This window comes from Protopterus annectens, chromosome 1.part1, assembly GCF_019279795.1.
Source record: "Protopterus annectens isolate FY-2018-M chromosome 1.part1, PAN1.0, whole genome shotgun sequence".
Classification (NCBI taxonomy): domain Eukaryota; kingdom Metazoa; phylum Chordata; order Ceratodontiformes; family Protopteridae; genus Protopterus; species Protopterus annectens.
This window is the reverse complement of record NC_056726.1, coordinates 1431082741-1431104014: the sequence shown is the minus strand read 5'-3', so window position 1 is coordinate 1431104014 and position 21274 is coordinate 1431082741. Positions and strand designations below refer to the sequence as shown.

Sequence of the window (21274 nt, the reverse complement as noted above, 5' to 3'; positions counted from 1 at the left end):
GTTTGTGTGTGAACTCCTTGGAGAGAAGTAACCTTTTTGGAGAGTAGTCAAACACCTTAAAGGTAGTATACTAATCTTTGTCAGGTCTGATGATGTCACCACCCTACAAATATACCTGTGGAAAGAAAACTCACAATAATGTGTATAGCCCGTCATGTAAATGCGTACTCCTGTAGTGACATAAAGCAGTTAGGTAGGATTTTGAATCCTACACTTGACAACTGTGTGTGTGTGTGAACTCCTTGGATAGGAGCAACCTTTTTGGAGAGTAGTCAAACACCTTAAAAGTGGTATACTAATCTTTGACAGGTCTGATGATGTCACCACCCTACAAATATACCTGTGGAAAGAGAACTCACAGTATTGTGTATAGCGCGTCGTGTAAATACGTTCTCCTGTACTGACATTAAGCAGTTAGGTAGGGGTTTAAATCCTGCACTTGACAAGTGTGTTTGCGCTATGTGTGTGAGACTGTTGGTCAATGGGTTGTGGGTTTTGCTTTTACTACTGTATGACACCAGTATGTGCATTGCACATGTGAGGTAGCTGTGTGGCAAATACATTTATGTACATGTGACCTCAATTATTTCATGTATGGGAACCCTGCTTTCTCCAAGAACACATCTGTCATCTATTCAAGAGTGTGCTGCTGCTGTCTGGACCTTATGTCACATCTGTATGCTTGTGACAAGGCCAGCCACTGCAGTGATCCCTGGCCTAGGTCAACTGTGTCACACACACTCATTACGGTTTCTATAGAATTGTGTGAGTGAGTGTTTATGTCCGAGGTAGATGTCAGACCTGTTCAAACGCAGCAGGGCCTATCACTGATGGTTATTCATTATAGGTGTACAACAACCTTTGTGGATATGCATGCAGAGCCCTTATTGCTTATGTGATCCACCAAGGGATTTAAACATACCTTTGCAAATGTGATTATCAAAGGAGAGATGACGTACCACTTGGTTGCATTACACATCGGTACCTGTTCTTCATGTTGGTAACTATTACCTATGTGGTACTGTGGGGATACTATGTTCTTTAAAGGTGGATGACTATGCTTCGGTTAGCTTATAGCTTTACAGCATGGGTTTGACAACAGGGATCTGTCTGTGTGATACCCTTGTGGAGGATGTGTGTGTCATCTGGAGAATGCATTATAGGCCACAGTATGCATCACCACACGTGGACGGACATATCCCTGCTGTGATTGCTTGTACCTAAGACAGCTATATGCCAAACAGGAGTGGTCTCAGTAATGTGTGTAGGTGAATACCACTGGTTACTGGCATAGTATAGTACCTAAAATGTCCAAATGTTACTGTGTGTCCTACATCTGTGTGTCAGTTGTCAAGACATCATCTAATGATTGGTTATGGTCAGGCTGTTGAAGTAGTGTATACTACCAGAATGCAAATCAATGACAGATATTAACAGTATCACCCACAGCACAGTGTCTAACCATGTCATACACACATGTGTAGTCAGGTTCTGGAATGTGTGTAGTACAATGCATACTGGCCACCAATCGAGACTATGGAGTGTTACTGTGTAATATAAGGCATGTCACCCTGCCCATGTGTCCACTATGCACGTGCATGCAGACAGTGCACCTCCACCATGTTCACAAATGTACACCTGAAAATCTGTGCCATACACATCCCACACATACTGTCCACTCTCTAACACATGCTGCCAATACTACATACATCAGCCAAGTGGCACGTGGGTGGACTATACACTATTGGAACTAACACTGGTGTGAACATTACTACAATGACAATCGTAGCTTACATTGCATCATGCCTGCTCAGCCACATCTTTAAGCATATCATTACACTCTGCTCCTGACAACACGCTAACATTGCTATACTGCTATTATGCCACCCTGTGCATCAGAACCACGGTAGCATGTTCCTGCATCGATGTCACAGATGACAGGAGGTGTCACAGGATTCATCATATGCACAGGGTGTGTAGTTGGTTTGCCAGAGGCCTACAGTGAGCCATACAATCAACATGTGTGTGTGTGTGTGTGTGTGTGTGTGTGTGTGTGTGTGTGTGTGTGTGTGTGTGCGTGTGTGAGGGCCAAGAGTACTGCTATGGGCCAATGTTGATGTAATGTGTGCATGTATGTGGTAGCCCTAGGTGTGTTGTTTATGTGTGTGTGTGTCTGCATGCACACAGTTCCACCATGCGGCTGCCATATACTAGTATTTGTGGGACAGCCACAGACTGTACCTGCCAGGCTTTACAGATCTCCATCTCTGGCCATGGATACGGTACCTGTGCCTGGCAGGGGTGCTACTGACACTATCAGGTACTAAGCCTGACTGGGTACTATCCCCGGAGGCAGATGGATGTATACTGGACCCAGGTCCCTGCTGGAACTGTCCAGAGCCATGTGCACATGGTCTTCTAGGATGGTCTATGGACAGTCCAGCCCCAACATTGCTGGGGCTGGTATTGGCACTACGGGATCAGCTGTGACTTGAAGGACATCCGTGGAGACTGCCAGCTGTTGATGTTGCTGGCGTACGTCCACGTCGACATCTCACTCGTCCCGCACTGTCCAGACACATGGACATGACATTGCAGAGGACATCTAATGACTCACCCCAACGTCTACCCATGACCTCAATGTAGTTACGGATGGCACCTGCTAGGTCATGGATACTGTCATTTAATGTGATGTTATGTGCCCTCTGCGCCCTTTGTCCCTCTCTGGTGTACCATTCATTGCATGCCTGTGCCTCCATGACAGCCTGGAACATGCACAAGGTTGTAAGACCTGTGGCATGTCTGCCAGTGGCATGATGGCCAGCAGTGCTCCAACGAGAACCCCTGGACATCTGCCTATGTGGTACCCTTCCAGACATCTGGGTATGGCTGCTGCGTTGGGATGCATGTGCCATAGATACCACACTGTCCTGGCCAATGCCGGTTGTACGCTGTCCCTCAGCTAAGGGCATTGGTAATGGATGTATTGGCAGTATGACTGGGTGCATGCATGGGGTGGACACTTGTGTACTGTTGATTGTTGGCTCAGCGACAGACCCTGGCAAACATGTCTGTACCTCAACACACCTATCATCATCATCACTATCATGCTCAGTGACATCAGTTTCCCTGCTGCAGTGAATCAGCCCAAAATCAGCAGCTGTGAGAGGGAGACAGGAAACACACTTTACGACCTGTACATGATGTCTGCACACATGCACACATGAACACATGCACACATGCACACATGAACACATGCACACATGAACACATGCACATATGCACACATGAACACATGCCCACATGAACACATGCACACATGCACAAATGAACACATATACACTCCTCACTACTACAGACACACACACAGACACACACACACTACCAGCAATCCAGAACATACTCAGTAGCATGTGATGGTGGGGTACAGTATCACAAGCCAAACATTTATATAAAATGTGACAGCATGCAGGATGTGTGTTGCTCAACAGCATGCAGTGTGAGTGTAGACAGTCCTTGCTAATAACAGTATACATGGCTTTGATGCATGTGTGTTTTGTTTAGTGATTGGACACAACATTACTGTGCAAGTATTAACGTCTCTGCAATGTCCTGTGCACCATCACTCACAGGTATACATACCATGGCTGGATGTGTATCAGTGTGTCACATAGATATCCATTTCTGATTAGAGCATCTATGTCTTTAGCAGACAGTTGTGGACACAGGTTTAGCACATGCGTGCTATGTATACACACAGGATGAGTGGTGCATGTATACCTGATGGAATACCATTGCTCAACATAGACATTGTACTGTGGTTATGGTGAATGTAGGACATATTGTGGACATGCTAGTGCCAAGCATGACATGGCATGCTACCACACAACTGCAACATTAAACTTCACACATATGCAGTGTGTGTCATGTGACCTATACACTCAATAGTATTACAAGACATGTGTGTCACTATGTACAAATGGTGATTGCTATGCAGATTGTGTATTGGTGCATTTGTTTGCACACACACAACATTGAGGCGCATAGCAATTAATGATATGTATAGTACTGTGGCCACTGTAACTGGATGTGGTGTAGTACCACGTGACATCATCATGCAGCATCATGTGGTCACTTAAGGCTACTAATGTGTGCCAGACTGGTACATAGCATGCTGTACCTGTACTGCAGTACCATGGCTACATTCACCATTACATGGACAGTTGTTACATGGGTTCGTAAGGTGCACACTAGGGGGCATTACCTAACATGAATGTGTTATGTGTTGAAGAGTGTCACACAGCCACATGAGAGGACTCTACCCCTCAGGTATGTTGTGTGCACTGTGTGGATGACAATTGGGATACTGAAGTGTGACCTTACAGTGTGTGTATGAATACGCCATGTGTAGCATGTTAAAATGTACTGCGTATGACACAGTTGTGTGTGTTGTGTGCATGTGTATCGACTGTGCCTATCCAAAGTCCAATACAGTGCTGCCACAATTGTGCAGGATGCTCTGTGTATTGCATGTGTTTGAGTCAGCTACTCATGTTACTGAGATGTGCATAGTCTCACAGCAAACATGCACAGCATGCATTTTGCACTGGTGTGTCACGTGTACATGGCCTACACCTCACCTATGACATGCACATTTATTTAGCAATAATAAATGTAGAACACACTAACCAGCATGAGTCTGCTGCCTTGCTGTCACACCAGAAGGACCTACAAGGGTATGAGACAGTTTGTCAGTGGCAACAAATGTGGCATTGCTACTGTGTGTTTGCAATCTTACAGTAGTACGACTGTTGACAGTCACAGGCCTGCATATTATATTCCAAATTATTATTATTGCACAACACTAGGCACCACATCTTGTAACTACACACTACACATCTCACATAAGCATGATCTACCAATAGAGGTAACAGTAGTGTACGGCTATGCCATGTTACCTGCATGCTCCATGTCAACTTGCTGGGTGGCTCCGGTCTCCATGATAACGCATGTCAATTGTTGTTACTGCTGTTGTTTGCCAGGAGCCACCTGGCTCAGGAGCAGCTCCTCCACTCTGGTGAGGGGGGGGGGTGGATGGCTACCCCACCACCTGTGGCAAGCTGTTGTCTACGGATATCAGACACATGCTGCTGGACATATCTAATTAAATCACTGTAGTGATGGTGTACCTGCTCATATGTCCAGTTATGCATGCCTATGTCATTTACCCTATGGACAAGATCTTGCCACAGTGCAGTCTGCTCATGCTGGTCCTGGCTGTTTCTTGAGAACAGCATGGTGTAGTGCTGAACCATGGTGTCAGTTATCACTTCATCCTCTACTGTGCTGTATGAGGGATTACGATGGTGGGCCATAATCCTGGAAGACAAAGAAACAATATGTATGAGCAAGTCAAGTGGCACACTTAATATTCTAAAGTACGGATATCATTTAACTGCCATATATAGCAACCTATTGGCTGTCAAAGGATACACACTTTCAATACCACATATCAGTGCTCAACCCACAACTGCCTGACAATGCCTGGCATACTCCATATATCAAACCATGTTCTGCACAGCAACAAAGATTAACCAGTATGTAAGACTATACAACAGTATATGGCACACTGTATGCGACACAATGCACCACCTAGCCACAGGGGGTATATATCATGCTAATGCATAACATAACATGTAATCCATTGCAATGATTGTAGGGTCCAGTCACAGTATTACCAGCATAACACACTAGTCATTGATGGCAAACCCCTGCCTAACATATGTGCTCATTTGTCAATATGGGTGGCATACTGCTGTACTACACTATACATGTTGCTAGATACACATCTATATCCTGTAACACACATATGACCAAGGCCATAGTACAGCCATACACACACACATGCACACACACACATCAGACATACATACCAGACACAAAGGTATGGCAACACACATGACCTTTACCTGTGTACCATACAGTACTGTGTGACAGTAGTTACAAGACCTTATGCCTGAGGTATGTCATCTGGAGGACTATGGGGAAACAAACAAAACAGTGGTTCCAGGACATGTGTACATACACCTTACTGTGCTGTTTAGGCATACAGCTTCAGGTAGTACTACAGTTCATTCAGGGGTTGGATTCACTAGCAGCCACACTCAATAAGCATACATGTACTGCTGTGGCCTACAATGGGACACCCCAGTCGACATCAACACACTACATCAGACCATCTGGCATACTGCTTTATGTGCCTAGCAATAGCATACACATCATTTGCTGGGATCACAGCTAGGACATTACATACCATGACAGAAACAGTTTCCCACTTAGCTATCACACATATACAGATCTCGGACACATTCACCAACACATTCACCATCACACTCAGTCAACCTCACAAAGCAATTATTGCAACAGGTACATGTGGGTGTGTATTGGTTCGTAGGTAGGTTATAGGCTATTGGCCCTAGGACTTATAGATGTCTAGCCATACGCTACCCTGGCCTTTGACACACGGGTGATTTCATTTCACGTGGCCCTGTCAAGCAGAACCACAGAGGTGATTCCTGAGGTGTATTTACTATCTCATACATAATCATCAGGTTTATATATGACGACTGCTAATTAGGAGCTTCGTTTGCTATTGATATGTGGTTTGTGCCAGGGTATGGGATGTCTCTGAGATGGGGATATATCCATCCAGCATGTGCTGTTTATTGAGGTGACAAGTTTTATGTCCCTAGAGCGTGTAGCTCGTAGGGATTGTGGTCAGATTACGTGGAACATGCCCAACAGCTCTGGGTTTCACATAGCTTTGCATGTTAGGCAGAGGTCACCTCTGGGTAGATGGGATGTGAAGCAGTCTAGCTGTAGTTTTATGGGACGGTCTGCATAGAGCATCTGTTTGAGGCCGGTATTACCCTTTGTGAGGTATGTCTGTGTCCTTTCCAGTTACTGTAGATGTCTTGTGAGGTACATACCACATGGGGCATTGTACTCTATAATGGGCTTTCTGCATGTGGAGTAGGGGGGAACACTGACCTATACTTCCCTGGATGACACACCTTTTGTAATTACGTGTGCCACATAGACAGGTTACATGACTAGTGTGGCACTGTGACAATCAAAGGGGAGACTACTGTCCACCTGTGTCCCATGGTCTCTTATCACACCTTCAGTGTTAAGTAGACTACCACCTATGTGGTAGTTAATGGGTACTGAGTTTTTGCAAGGAGGGATGCCAATGCAGTGTCAACATTGAGCTTGAGTCCATGGCTTTGTCACCAGGCATCTGTTGCAGTAAATATGACCCTGTCTCTCTCTCTCTCTCTCTCTCTCTCTCTATATATATATATATATATATATATATTTGTGTGTGTGTATATATATATATATATATATATATATATATATATATATATATATATATATACATATATATATATATGTGTGTGTGTATATGTATATATATATATATGTATATATATATATATATATGCATATATATATATATATATATATTGATATATATATATATATATATATATATATATATATATATGTGTGTGTGTGTATATATACACATACATATGAACATCCATTGGTGTACATATTTATATACATATAGGCACATATACAGTCCACCTTTCATGGTGGGAACATTGAGTATGGGAAGGTTGTGAGGTATGCAGTTATGTCATAATATTGCACAGTGTTGTGCGGAAAGCATTGAAGGTGTTCTCAGCCCATGTAGCTTTAGCAGGCCTCACTGGCTACAACACTGCAAACCTGACGAATCATACCCACAGTGTTCAACCACCAGATGTCATATACCAGCACTGTATGCTGTCTGGTTTGCCACACACTGCAACCTATATAGGAATATGCACATAACAACCTTCAACAACATCTATGTATCCACCTTTCACAAACAGTTGCAGTATGTCCTTTGCTCTATGCACATGTACAGATGCTAATACATCTGACACAGACAGATCTCTCTGTATGTGTGCGCCACACACACACAAGGACCACACTGTTGTAAGCCCATGTACCTCATGGCTGACCTTTTGTGCCTTGCTGCAACATGAACAGGTGTCACATGTGAGCACACAGTAATATTAGATGATGTATATATAGCTGCAAATGCTTAATTACCATATTAGCCTGGTACAGCTGTTTCCAGTGCTAAGCTGTACATTGATATGACTATCATGCATTTAAGCAAAAAATGCACTGTGAGAGGACGAAATGCACCAGACAACCGAGAATCCAAAACCAGCTTTAATATACGTTATCATGCATTTGTTACTCTGTCACATCCATGGTTATATAGCTGTATGCGCTACTCCCCCAAACAGACATTGTCCACACTACTGTACAGAACACAGATAACATGATTCAGATGTTTGACATTTAATGCTGAGCTACATTTATCACAGTTATGTCCCACTGCACACAGCTACACACTATGTCCATGGCAGTAGTTCTGCAGGGCATCTGTGCATAGATACCTACTGCTGCCACATATTGATGTTTCAAAGTATGTAGAGTGGTCTTCAAATACATCTACTACATGCCAGTAAATTCATATCTGTTACATACCTTTCCTTTGTATGCGTTCATATTTTTCACTCAGCTGTCTCTTTGGCTGAATGTAATATATTTTTTTATGTTTTATTTCTTTATTTTTTTAATTAGTATATATTTTTTTCCACTGGTGTGGGTGGAGGTATGAGTCTCTGTCTCACTCTCTCTGTGTGTGTCTCTCTCTCTGTCTCTCACCATCTGCAATGGGATGATTGCATGTGTGGCCAGCAGGTACAGCATGCTTTTATAGGTATCTGCAAATGTGCATGTGATGGCCTCTGCATCAATTGGTGGCCACCATTTGGTAATTGCATGCAGCCTGCTGTATGGTGATTGCAGTACTCACTGTCATAGCAACCCAATGCTATAAATTGCTATGTCAGGTAGGTGTAGCCCTTTCAACTTTCCAGAGTGGGGCCCATGCTTGTTTGCTGTGGAGACAGTTGTGTAAATCAGAAGGTTGGTATAGTTTTTATATCTGAAGCTAGGGGTGTAGCCAATGATATAATTGTTGTACTCAGACCTGAATGTTGCCACTTACACTACACAGTTGTCACTGTAGAATTGTACTCACCCCTACATATGCTAACAGAAGATACATGGGAGTATGTAGTTTCTTTTCTACTTATACAATTTACTGCCATACAAAAGTAGTTATTTTGATGTATTCATTTGGCGCATGAACTGTTTGTGAACTACTATACTGGGAATATCTATTCACTCACTTTTGAACAGTTTGTGCTTTTTTACTGTTGACATTAGCACAGGCTGCTCAAGAAAACTGTATAAATTTCTGTACTGAGTATGCCTACCTACATCCTTGGTAGACCCTGAACACACAGGTTTATTGTACATTTGGGGGTAGGGGTGCAGTAGGACATAGGGCATTATATCTTAATGTGTGAACTTTATCTTGCTGGACTTAAAGGGTTGCTGTGTACCTGTTAGTTTACCAGGGCAAGTAGTCTGTCTGCGTAGATCCCAACTGTGGACCTATCCAGTTGATAGCACCACACCAGTCTTTTCAGCACTGGAACAATGGCATTGTCACAGTTGGTTGCTACCAGTACATGGCTACATCCCTTGATATTTCAGTGTTGTACCCCTACATATTGGTATGCTTCTGGAACTCCTTCCAAAGCTATTTGCACAGTGTGTAACAGCAGAATAGCTGATATGCCTGTGTGTTTCTGCCTATGCCAGGCCTTTCAAACACTCAGGTACATATTTGAACAGACTCAGGGTAAAGTGGGTCGAAGTGAGGTACACCTTTACAATATTATTAACATTAGGTTGAGACTTTCAGAGAACCAGAGCATATGGATTAATACACATTTCCTGAATTATAAGTGGCGTCTAACTCTTACATTTTGTCACAGTTGGGGAGTATGGCCTCTACCCTAGTCAGGTATGCTAGCATTTGTCCTGCTATAATACTGTGTGGGGGTTGTACAGTGCTGCTGTAACATTATTTCCTGCTAGAATGGCTGGTTCTCTTTTCACTGTCATGTAATGCAATTCCACAAGAACTGCTGGTAAAGATCCACAGAACAGGATTTGTGTTATGGCATTCCTATTTGGCCTTTACATTCACTCATTCTGATGCATGATATATTGGTTTCAGCACCAATTTGGTGTATGTTTACCACGGCTCAGTGGTACTTCATGCAGTCTAGTGTGTACAAGGTCTGGGGTTTGAGACTGACAGAGGTATTTTATTTTGCTGCTGAGCAGAACAAGGGCCCTGACATACAGATTCACTAAGGCACTTTTAAGCAGTTGTAAGCGGGTTTGTGCAGGTTTGCGTGATGCTTAGCTAAGCGCACACAAGCTAAGTTCACACAAACTTAGCTAAGCGCACACTCACACAAACTTGCTAACTACTGCTTAAAAGTGCTTAATCCCGCTAACCACCGCGCTCATTTCTTTGAAAGAAAAGAAAATGGGGAGATAGGAAAGTGGTGAAAAAGGGGCACAAAGAGGGAAAGACAGTAGGGAAAACTGCTCGGGATGTGCAGGACAGGTGTAGGGAAGGTCCATAGCTGCCCATTTCTTTAACAGCAACAACTTTGCATATACTAGTAATTTGAATGGAATTTTGAAACCTTCCACCCCTGAGAGAGGGGTGAGGACAACAAAGTATGTTGTACTGCCAATTAAATTTCTGTTTGTGTCCAGCGGACATGTGTGTGAATTGGGCAGCTATGTATGGGACGTAATTTTTTTTTGGGTGCAGATTGCCCATTTTTTTTTTCTGGTGAGAGTGGAATGTGAGGTAGGGGAAGTAGAAATATTTTCGGAGGTAGGTTGGGGAGGTAAACAGACAAGACAAACAAGATGCATATAGGGGCGGAGTATGACACATGGGGTAGGTGAACACCATTGATGGGGAAGGGTGTTTGGAAATCGCAAGCCCATGAGCCCACAGATGGCAACGGTAGAACTGAGATCCCCACCCATGGGCAGTTACCACTGCACCTTCACAGCACGGGGGGTGGCTGTGCTGGGGGCTGCGTAGGAGGGGCAGGCTCACCAGTGAGTCGCGCCACTCTTGCCTCGAACTGGCATAGAGGATCAGCGACTGAATGCTGATTCTCCCTAAGCACCACAGCCCGGACCGTTCAGAGGGTGATAAGTGGCCCTTCTCCACCCACGCTTGCACGGGAGGATGAGCCCCATCCCCTGCAGTGCTTCCACCTGAAGGTGGTACAGGACCAGTGGAGGAGGGGGTCCCAGGCTGGGCACCGGAACTGATGGTGCCAGGTGCCATCGCCAGCTGAGGTGGGACAGGTGGGTCCACTGGGACCGGCCTACCCATACGTTCTATATTTAGGAGGATTTAATGACAATATGGGTTAGTAATAGCCAACAGCATTCCAGTTTAGTTGTAACAGCATACAGTAGTATTCCCATTAACCCAACACACCAGAGTTCCAACAGTTGAACAGCAAGCATAACACATGCATTTATAGAACAACAGTGGACATTCCAATAGCATGCAGGATTAATTGGTGGCAACAGGCCACCAAGATTGTGGTATGTGAACATGGCACATGCCCCGTAGTAAATGTAGATATTTATATAACAATAGGACATGTGTCCCAACAAATGTTATGAGATTAGACATACCCATTGAGGTGTGGAATTGCATTGTTTATGCACATACAGTAGGGTGTAAAAAGATACCTCCATTAACAACTTATCTATACTTATAGTTTGCACTACATTGCTATTGACTGCAATTAAATATCCCCTACATGTATTATTACACTAGGCAATGTCCGTTAAATTGTGTAATGGGTTTTGCTAGTTCTTGATATACCTGACCTATATCTGACATACAAACTGTCCTGGATGCAAATGTTACTGCTACATACTTATATTTTTCATTTATATTTATGTATCTACATATCTGGATGTGTTCAGGTGACATTATCAGGTATATGTTAACAGCCCCCTACATTTCTAGCAGCATACTGACATTTCTGGGGAACACATTAACAAGCTACTCATGTGCCAGATTAACCTGTACATGCTGATCATTAACCGACAGTTGAGGACTGTAGATATGCTTAACAGCTACTGGCACTCCCTTCATCCACTTTATATGGCCTACCCATGTGTTGGTTGACTGCACTTAATACAACAGTACTATTTCTATTATGCAAGGGTACAACAACATATCAAAGAAAGTGACATGGATACACTCCAGGAATTATACCTTTATTAATAACATTACACACTAAAATAGTGGCTCTCTCAATTATTTGATATAACAGTGCATGCAGAGGTCTTTTATTCAATATTTTTTATACCTTTATTAACGGGTTACAACACCTTTTCATACTGTCTCACTTATTTTATATAACAGTACATGCAGAGAAGTTATTCCACACTTTTTATGCCTTTATTAATGGGTTACAACACCTTTTCATGCTGTCTCAATTATTTTATATGACAGTACATGCAGAGAAGTTATTCCACAACTTTTATACCTTTAATGACGGGTTACAACACTCTTTTTTAGGCTCTCTCACTTCTTTTATATGACCACACATGCAGAATATTTACTAACCTGCCTGGTGGCGCAGCCTTTGCAGCCTATCTGCATAGGCTTGCTGATTCGCAGCTCGGACACCTGCAGCTGTGAAGTAAATGAAGGGATATTGAGATATATCTATCCATAATATACACTACAGTAGCAATTCTTACATACTTCATTCCATGGCTACATACTCAGTAGTGGGGCATTTGGCATTCCACGGGCCTCCTGTATCCAGTGGTTCAGTTGGTCCTCCTTGCGTCTCTTCAGGTCTGCATGATAGTGTCTGACCTGCTCACCAGTCCGAGGGATGCCTGGGGCACTGGTGAGATCATGTGCTAACCGGTTCCAGGCTTCCGCTTTGTACTCCGTGCCCTGGAACTGGCCCTGCAGGAGTCTTGCATCATGATGATGGATGAGGAGCCAAACCATATATTTTGACTCCTCAATGCCCCACCATTGCGCTCGAAAATGAGACCCCTCTCCAGCACCGGCCATACTGTCTGCAGAAGGGAGTTACAACCAGTTATGGCAATTATTCCCACCTATGGAGCTTAAATATGCCTCATTTCCCACACTTATTTGTGATTGGCCAGTTTTGAAATATCTCAGCTAAGAACACACCTGCTTAGCAATGGGTAAACTTCCACTGTCATGTTTGAGTGTGTTGGAAATGCATACATATTTAAAGCTGTCATGGCTTAATGGTTTAGTACTGTGATTATGGTGCACAGTATCCCAGGTTCGAGGCCTGTCATTGCTTTTTATTTTACTACTGGCCAGACCGGATAGGAGGTGTGACTGTGTTTAGCCGACTTTGCTCAGCTTTTCCCAACATTGCTCTACGTTGCTCTATGCTGCCCGACTTTGCCCGACATTGCGCTAGTTGGCGCGATGCACAGCTCCGTGCAATCCTATTGCGCTAGTTAAAGCAGTGCTAAGCTATGAGCAGTTGCTCTACACTGCCCGACGTTGCCCAACTTTGCCCCAGTTGGTGCGGTGTGCAGCTCCGCGCAAACATGTTTTGTTTGTGCTAGTTGGCACGATGCGCAGCTCCACGCAAAACTATTGCACTAGTTAAACCACTGCTAAGCTATGAGCAATTATACTTCACTGTGCTTAATACTAGTGGACTTTGCTTAGCAGTACTTCACATTGCTTAAGATACGTTAAATATGCATTTATCAGTATGCATGACCATTCCTCCTTCTTATTTACATATAAAATATTGTTCACTAACGCATAGGCCATTTCAATGCATTTTACTGGGATTTAAAAGGTAGATGTCAGGAATTCTTTTTATACACACATTTCCTACAGAAAATAGGTAGTGGAGTGGCGGGACTCGAATCCGGAATGCATACTCTTTGTGCGAGGGCTCTACCACTACGCTATTACTATTTCCCTTAATTTGCATAACAATAGTTTATTATCCTCTTCGATGTCTAGACTGCTAACCCGCGCATACACGCGCAAATGCAAGCAGCTATGTCGGGAATAATAAATAAAAAGGAAACCTTTACATTTTTAACTTGTACAGGGATTTAGAATGTGGGGGAGTGTAGTGTTGGGTTTGTGGACATTTCAGCGGACTCACTCACTTCTGTTGATTTTTGCTGGTTATGCACTTGCAGGGGTGTGGATATTTAGACTGCTCAGCAGTCTGATATGCCCCCTGCACTTGTGCATGGTCCGTGTAAGCCTTAGAGTTGAGTCAGCGCGCCCTCATGAATATGCTGACATCATACCCTTACACTGCAGTGTCCGTGTTAGTCTTACACGGAGGATTGGTGAATCCCGGCCGAAGTTTTAAGGAGAAGTCAGATTTTCAAGATTCACTCTTCTCCTGTTTCTTTCTTTTTTTTTTTTTGCTTGCTGGCACTCGTATTTCAAGTGCCAACATTTCAATATGTGGCCTTTTAACAACTACTGATTCAAGAATTGAGCATCTCCAAGAAGATTACAGATATTATACTCACTTGGTCCAGAGAAATGCTGTAATTATTATGACATCTGCAACAGTTTATTTTTCCCTGAAGTGTCATGAGCCACTCAATTCAAACTAGACTATGCATGCATGGAGTTAATGCTTGTGCTCTTTTTCTAATGGGTGGTTTAGAAATGTAATATTTTAGTACCAAATATGTTTCTTGCTCTGCTAGAGAAGTGAAAATAATATTAAGGACACAATTTTTATCTAATCGTTATTACATTCTCTTATTATACTTATCTTTTCTTAACATGGACTTGCTGCAATGAAAGCCTATTTCTCAATTCAAACCTGCAGCAATTGTTGGGATGAAAACAGCAGCTGCCCCTATGTGTGAGGTGATTAGGGGGCATGGTCATTGTTGTAGAGTAGGTGCAATCTATCCCTTTAAACATTATGGATTTGCATGTAAGTAGCTGTGATCATAGCCAATGCTGCTTAAATGAGAATCAGTGTTTGCAGAACTGTATCAAGGAGCTGTTTTCTGCAGTTCATCAGAGCTGTAAAGTTTAGCAAGGAGCTATTATTATATAGTTATATCAATAGCTCTCTGCTTAGGGTACATCCTTGAGGAGCTTTTCTTTGGCCTTTAACTTATGAAGGGATGCCAATAATGACTATCCCCAGGGTGCAGAATTATGTAACCACAAGTTTGCCTCCAGTAATTGTATGAAAAGAAAACAGGGGAGGTTGGAATGCATGACGTTTTTATGCCTTCTCTTTCTGCCTATTGACAGGGAAAACAGTATGGGTTTCACTGGTATAATTCACTGAGTCCAAGACTATGGAACACGCTGCCATTGTTTATTATGTGTGCTGGGACATTACTTCCCTTTTCTGATAAATTGGATGGGTGCAACAAAAGCTAGTTATAATATAAGAGAGACAGCATTTCCAGGTGGTCTTTAAATCTATAATACAGTTTAAATGAACTATGAAACTTGTCACAGGGTGCCATAAAGAGTGGGAAAGCACCATTACATAGCGCTTTCCCTGAATTGCTCTTTAGAAACAGTATTGTTTCTCAGCTGCAGTTTGATATACTGCATTTTAATAACATCCCTTTTAGTAGCTAAAACTTCTCCATTGATTAGCTTACCATGCCAAGTAAAAATCATACACATACCTGTGCACTGAACTGCAGCATCTTCACCATGTCCGCAGTTATGTTTTTTCCATCCACTGAAGGAACACTGCATCAGTGAAGATTCAGATCCTTGACAATTTACATCATCCAGCATTATTGGATCACTTCCCTGTCCATAGGCAGCAGAACCTGGTGCTGAGATGGCAGCTCCACATCCCAGTTCTCTGCAGACAACATTAGCATCATTTTTATCCCAGTCATCATCACAAACTGTTCCCCACACATTTTGAGAAAGGACTTCCACTCTTCCAGTGCAGGAATTTTGACCATTCACTAGTCGCAATTTAACTAGAAGACAACATATAAAAGTATATTACATAGTTTGCAAAGGCATATGAGTGTTGTTATCATTGTTTTTAACATATCTGTAACATTTGTAAGCTGAACAATTCCCTTTCCTCTCAGACGATTCTCTGACCTCTGGCCTCTGTTCACTGCAAAATTACTTAATAAAAGTATTTAAAGGCTTCATTTCTAAAGACATAGGACATCATAACATTTTCTTCAGACATAATGCTCTGCAAATGTGATTTTCTACCTGCATCAATGATATGTATTAATAAACCACGCAATCAGGATACAACACAAACCCAGAAAGTATACGTAAAATGTTAAATCTCATCTACTCCTTGACAAACTAACATTTCTAAATCTCAACTTCTCTGCACTAGTCTAGTTTCATAGCTACCTATCCAGTGATCAGCAGGCTGTCAAATGGCAACAGGAACTCCTTTCAATGTTATCTGTCACCTTTGGTGTTTCACAAGGTTCCTTCCTTGGTCCCCTCCTTTTCAGTATATTTACTCATCAACTTCAGTCTTCAACCCTTCTAGCGTCTATAGTCCAGTATGCAGATGATTCATCTCTAATATATTCCACTCCTTCACTCAATCAACTTGTCTGCTCTGCTCAGCATTCTTTCCTATCTGTTGAATCATGGCTATTAAAAGCTCATCTATTACTGAATTCTTCTAAAGCCAAACTGATGCTGTTTCTCCCCACTAAATCACATGATCCTTGTACCACTTTCCATGTCCACTCATTCAATGTTCCTAAATCTCTCACCACTGGGTTTGAACTTGGGGGGGGGGGGGTATTATTAATGCTGTAATTAGCAGCAGTTTCTCCTTTGCCAAAGGGGCTAATAATTAATTTTTGGCATTTAGTTTAATTCCGTGGTTTTAACACCAATCATTTGCCTGTGTACGTCCATTTTGTAGTATGATGACATCTTTGGGGGATTCAATGACTGCACCCAGTTTGCAGTCGTCAACAAACATGGCAAGTCATAGGCCATCTATTTTTTGCATTTAGTTTAATTCCGTGGTTTTAACACCAATCATTTGCCTGTGTAAGTCCATTTTGTAGTATGATGACATCTTTGGGGGATTCAATGACTGCACCCAGTTTGCAGTTATCAACAAACATGGCAAGTCATAGGCCATCTGTTTTGCCTGGACTTCTGAAAAATAGATAGCAAACAGTAGGGAACCTAACACAGATCCTTGTGCATAACCGCTGGTAAGAGGACTGCTTGTAGAGGTGGCATCCCCAGTTTTGACTGTATGTTTTTTGTTTGTGAGCCAGTTGGCATCCCATCTAGTGACATAAGGGTTACTCCCTAGCAGGGTGAGTTTCTCAATGATACATTTGTGGACAATTGTGTCAAAGGCCTTGGCTAGGTTGAGATAGGTAGTGTGAATTGCTTTACCTTCATCCAGGGCCTTGGTGACATTCTTGAAGAAGTCCACCAGGTATAGCAGGCAAGATCTGCCCTTAATGAAACCAAAGTGGGTCAGGTCAAGTATTTGAAGGTAACCTATATCCTTGTTGATAAGGTCCATGATGATTCCCTCCATGGCCTTGCAGATAAGGCTGGTTAGGCTTATAGGTTCATAGGTTCATACTAGGCTATCTGCCCAAGGGCATTTATAAGCCTAGCCCATAGTTATGTGGCTTTCGCCACCCCTTTAGTTTGAATAAAAACTATGCCTATCATTTTTCTGTGCCTCTGTCAAGCAGTGACACTGAAGTAATCCCTGGGGTATATCTGCGATCTCCCATCCATTGGTCAAGATTCCTCTTGAACAAGGCCAGCGAGGTGCTCTGCCTCACATGTACCGGGATTTTGTTCCACAGCATAGGGAGTCTCTGGGTGATGAATCTGTCCCTCCAGCACGTTCTATTTATAACCGTGTCAAGGTTTAAGTCTCCGCCCTTGTGGTTCTGAGGGATCTAGATTTTTGAGGTGAAGCATATTCATCAAATCTGGGTTTGACATGGCCTTATATGTCAGGCACAGGTCACCTCTGAGCAAGCGGTATGAGACTGAATAGAGCTGGAGTTCTTTCAGTCGGGCAGCATAAGACATATTTTTGAGACCCTTTATCCTTTTGGTGAGGAACTTTTGGGGCCTTTCAAGCTGCAGCAGGTGTCTGGTCAGATACATTCGAACGGGCATTGTACTCAATCATAGGTCTAATGAGTGATGAGTACAGGGGACGATGACCTCCCTTGATCTAGATGTGAATCCCTTCATGATCAGGTGGGCGATATAGAAGGTTTTCCTAACTACTTTAGCAACATGAGTGTCAAACGAAGGCTACTGTCAACTTGGGTCCCCAGATCCCTGATGACTTTTTCTGTGCTCAGTGGATTGCCACCTATATGGTAGCTAGGGGTAACCTTGTTTTTCCCAAAGGGAATGACTATGCATTTTTTGGCGTTTAACTTCAGGCCATGGCTCTGGCACCAGTTATCCGTTTCTGTGAGGCCCTTCTGGAGGATATCTGTGTCAGATGTGTTTTCGACTATGGCGCCCAGTTTGCAGTCATCTGCAAACTTTGTCAGCCATAACCCTCCTGTGTTTGCTTGTACTTCAGAAAAGTAGATGCCGAACAAGAGTGGACCCAGGACTGAGCCCTGTGGGACACCACTTGTGACAGGCTTTGAGTCTGACATGGCTCCAGCAACTCTGACCCTGTGGGTTCTGTCACTTAGCCAGTTTGCAACCCATCTTGTGATGTATGGGTTTACATTCAAGCTGATGAGTTTTTCGATGATACCTGAGTGGGGTATTGTGTCAAGGCCTTTGCCAGGTCGAGGTAGGCTGTATGGACTGCCTTTCCCTCATCAATGGCCTTGGTGACTGTCTCGAAAAAGTCAACCAAGTTTAAGAGGCAGGATCTGCCTTTGACAAAGCCAAACTGGGTTGGATCCAAAGTCTGCAAGTTCCCTATGTCTTTATTTATGAGTTCCATTATGATCCTCTCCATGGCTTTGCAGATAAGGCTTGTCAAGCTAATGGGCGGTAATTTCCAGGGTCTGTGGAGGCACCGCCCTTATGAAGTGGGACCACAGTCGCCAGGCGCCACTCCTTGGCAACGTATCCTGAGGTGAGGCTAAGATTAAACAGCTGTCCTAACTGTGGGTTTAATTCCTCGTTGAGTTCATGAAGCACAGCGGGACACCATCCAGTCCCATGGATGCTGTGTTTTGCCGTAGTGAGGGCAGTTCTCCCCTGGGCGTTGGAGATGTTTGGGGGCTACAATCCTCTGGAATAGATATCTCTCCTTTGGGGAGGGGAGAAGTTTGCACTGAACCTGTCAGCCAGTATGTTAGCAATGTGTGTAGGTTCAGTAATTTTCACATCATTTTGAACTAATTCTGAGCATATCTGGGAGTTTCCTCCTAGGTTTCTAACATAGCTAAAGAAGGCCTTATGATTGTCTTTAGAGTCCTTGGCGATTTTTCTCTCAAAATTTGCCTTGGATGATTTTATGAGAGCTCTTAGTTTTTACTTATAATGATCAAAGGTGTCTTACCTTTCAAGGATTTTGCTCTATCTTGTAGTAGCTTCCTCCTTTTGTTGTAGAGCTTGTTTATGGCTGGGGTCCACCAGACTGGATGCTTGCCTTTGGTACAGAGAGTCTTAGTTTTGTTTGGGATTGCCTGATCCATGCAGTCCTGTAGGTGCTGGTAGAAGGCATTTGTAAGTGATTCAGCGGTTTGAGTAATGTTTACCACTGGCTCAGGGGCCTTAAAGGAGACCACACTAGTTTTTAGAAGTGTGAAATCGGCTTTTGAGAAGTTTTTCACTGTGGTCTTTTTTGTTTCAGGTGGGGGCGGGATGAGGACCTCCTATGAGTCTATAGTTCCTGAGGTTGGCTGAGGGACCCCCTTTGTGCATGGGTTTTACGGTTGCTGCTTTCCACTCAGCTCGGTCAAAGCCAGTGCTTATACTGAGATTAAAGAGAATGCTCAGTAATTCTGCTAATTCCTGTTTCAGACCATTTCATAAGCAGCCTGGGATGTTGTCCGCTCTCACAGAGGCTGTGTTTTTGGCCTTAGAAAGTGTGGCTATGACCTGCTGTATGCAGAAACTAGGCAGAAGATTGGTGACAGGTATGTTATGGGGTATGATTGGTGGGGACAGGGAGGTGAGGTTTTCAACAGTCTGCCTGCTAACAGGTTGGCGAAGTCCTCAGGTTTAGTATGAGTGGTACCATCCACAACTAGTTTGGTATAAAGCTGGGCACTCCCTTTTAGATTTCAGACAAAGCTAAAGAATGCTTTATAATTTTCCTTAACTAGGGATGGTAATTTAGTATCTAATTAGCTTTAGAGAACTTTACAAGATGTCTAATTTACTTGTTTATGCTTTGAAGGGACTTCTTCCTCTACTGGGACCTTTCCCTTTTGTTTTTTGACAGCAGTTTCTTTCTTTTATTGTATAACCCATTTATGCTGGATGTCCACCTGGGTGACTTATTTTTTCATAAGAAACTTGATTTGATCTGTTCCGGTATGCCTGAGTCTATATCTATAGAGGTGCTTAAACAGGACATTTGTGTACAACTCAGTATAGGGGTCATTGCTGTCAGTGTTGGCAAGGGGTTTGAAACTATTAATGCCATCACTCAATAGGTTATAGTTTGCTTTGGAGAAATTTTTTAACCTTTTTGCTCCTGAGGGTGGGCCAGGTATGATCACTACTTTGAACAGGAATATGAGGTAGTGCAGCGATCTTCCATGTTTGTGAGCACTATGTAAAAGATGTTAGATCCCCTTGTGGGGGTGCTGACTATCTGCTCCAGACCATTTGGTTAACAAAGTCCAGAAACCTTTGGGCAAGTGCATTTGTGTTCATTTATGTTACCCAATCGATGGAAGGATAGTTAAAGTCACCCATGCCAGGGGATTTGGCTGCACTATGAGTGACTAAAGTAGGTTCAAGCAGACTGTGTGGTTTTCGAGGTTCATGGTGTGGGACCTATAGCTAACAATGAGGTGGAAGGGGGTCTTTCCACAGTTAGTTGGACTTGGAGTAACTCTAGGGAGTCGTATTGTTTAACCAGTCATGAGCTGTCTTTGTCTTTAATGAAGACGGATACTCCTCCTCCCTTGCTTTCTTCATATTTGTTTTGTGGTCTGAATGTATGGAAGGCATTATAGCCCTGCGTGGCCAGGGTTCTCTCTGAAGCCTAGAATCATATCT

The 21274-nt window shown here is 43.1% G+C and overlaps 1 protein-coding gene across 1 annotated transcript in view; it reads right to left on the bottom strand.

The window, feature by feature from the left end:
• LOC122816350 (scavenger receptor cysteine-rich domain superfamily protein-like) overlaps positions 1 to 21274 on the bottom strand; it is a 1565493-nt gene that overhangs the window by 1385273 nt on the left and 158946 nt on the right. The window contains exon 3 of the mRNA XM_044089094.1: positions 15757 to 16065. Within this exon, the coding sequence (XP_043945029.1) occupies positions 15757 to 16065 (309 nt within the window). The remainder of the gene's footprint in view (positions 1 to 15756; positions 16066 to 21274) is intronic.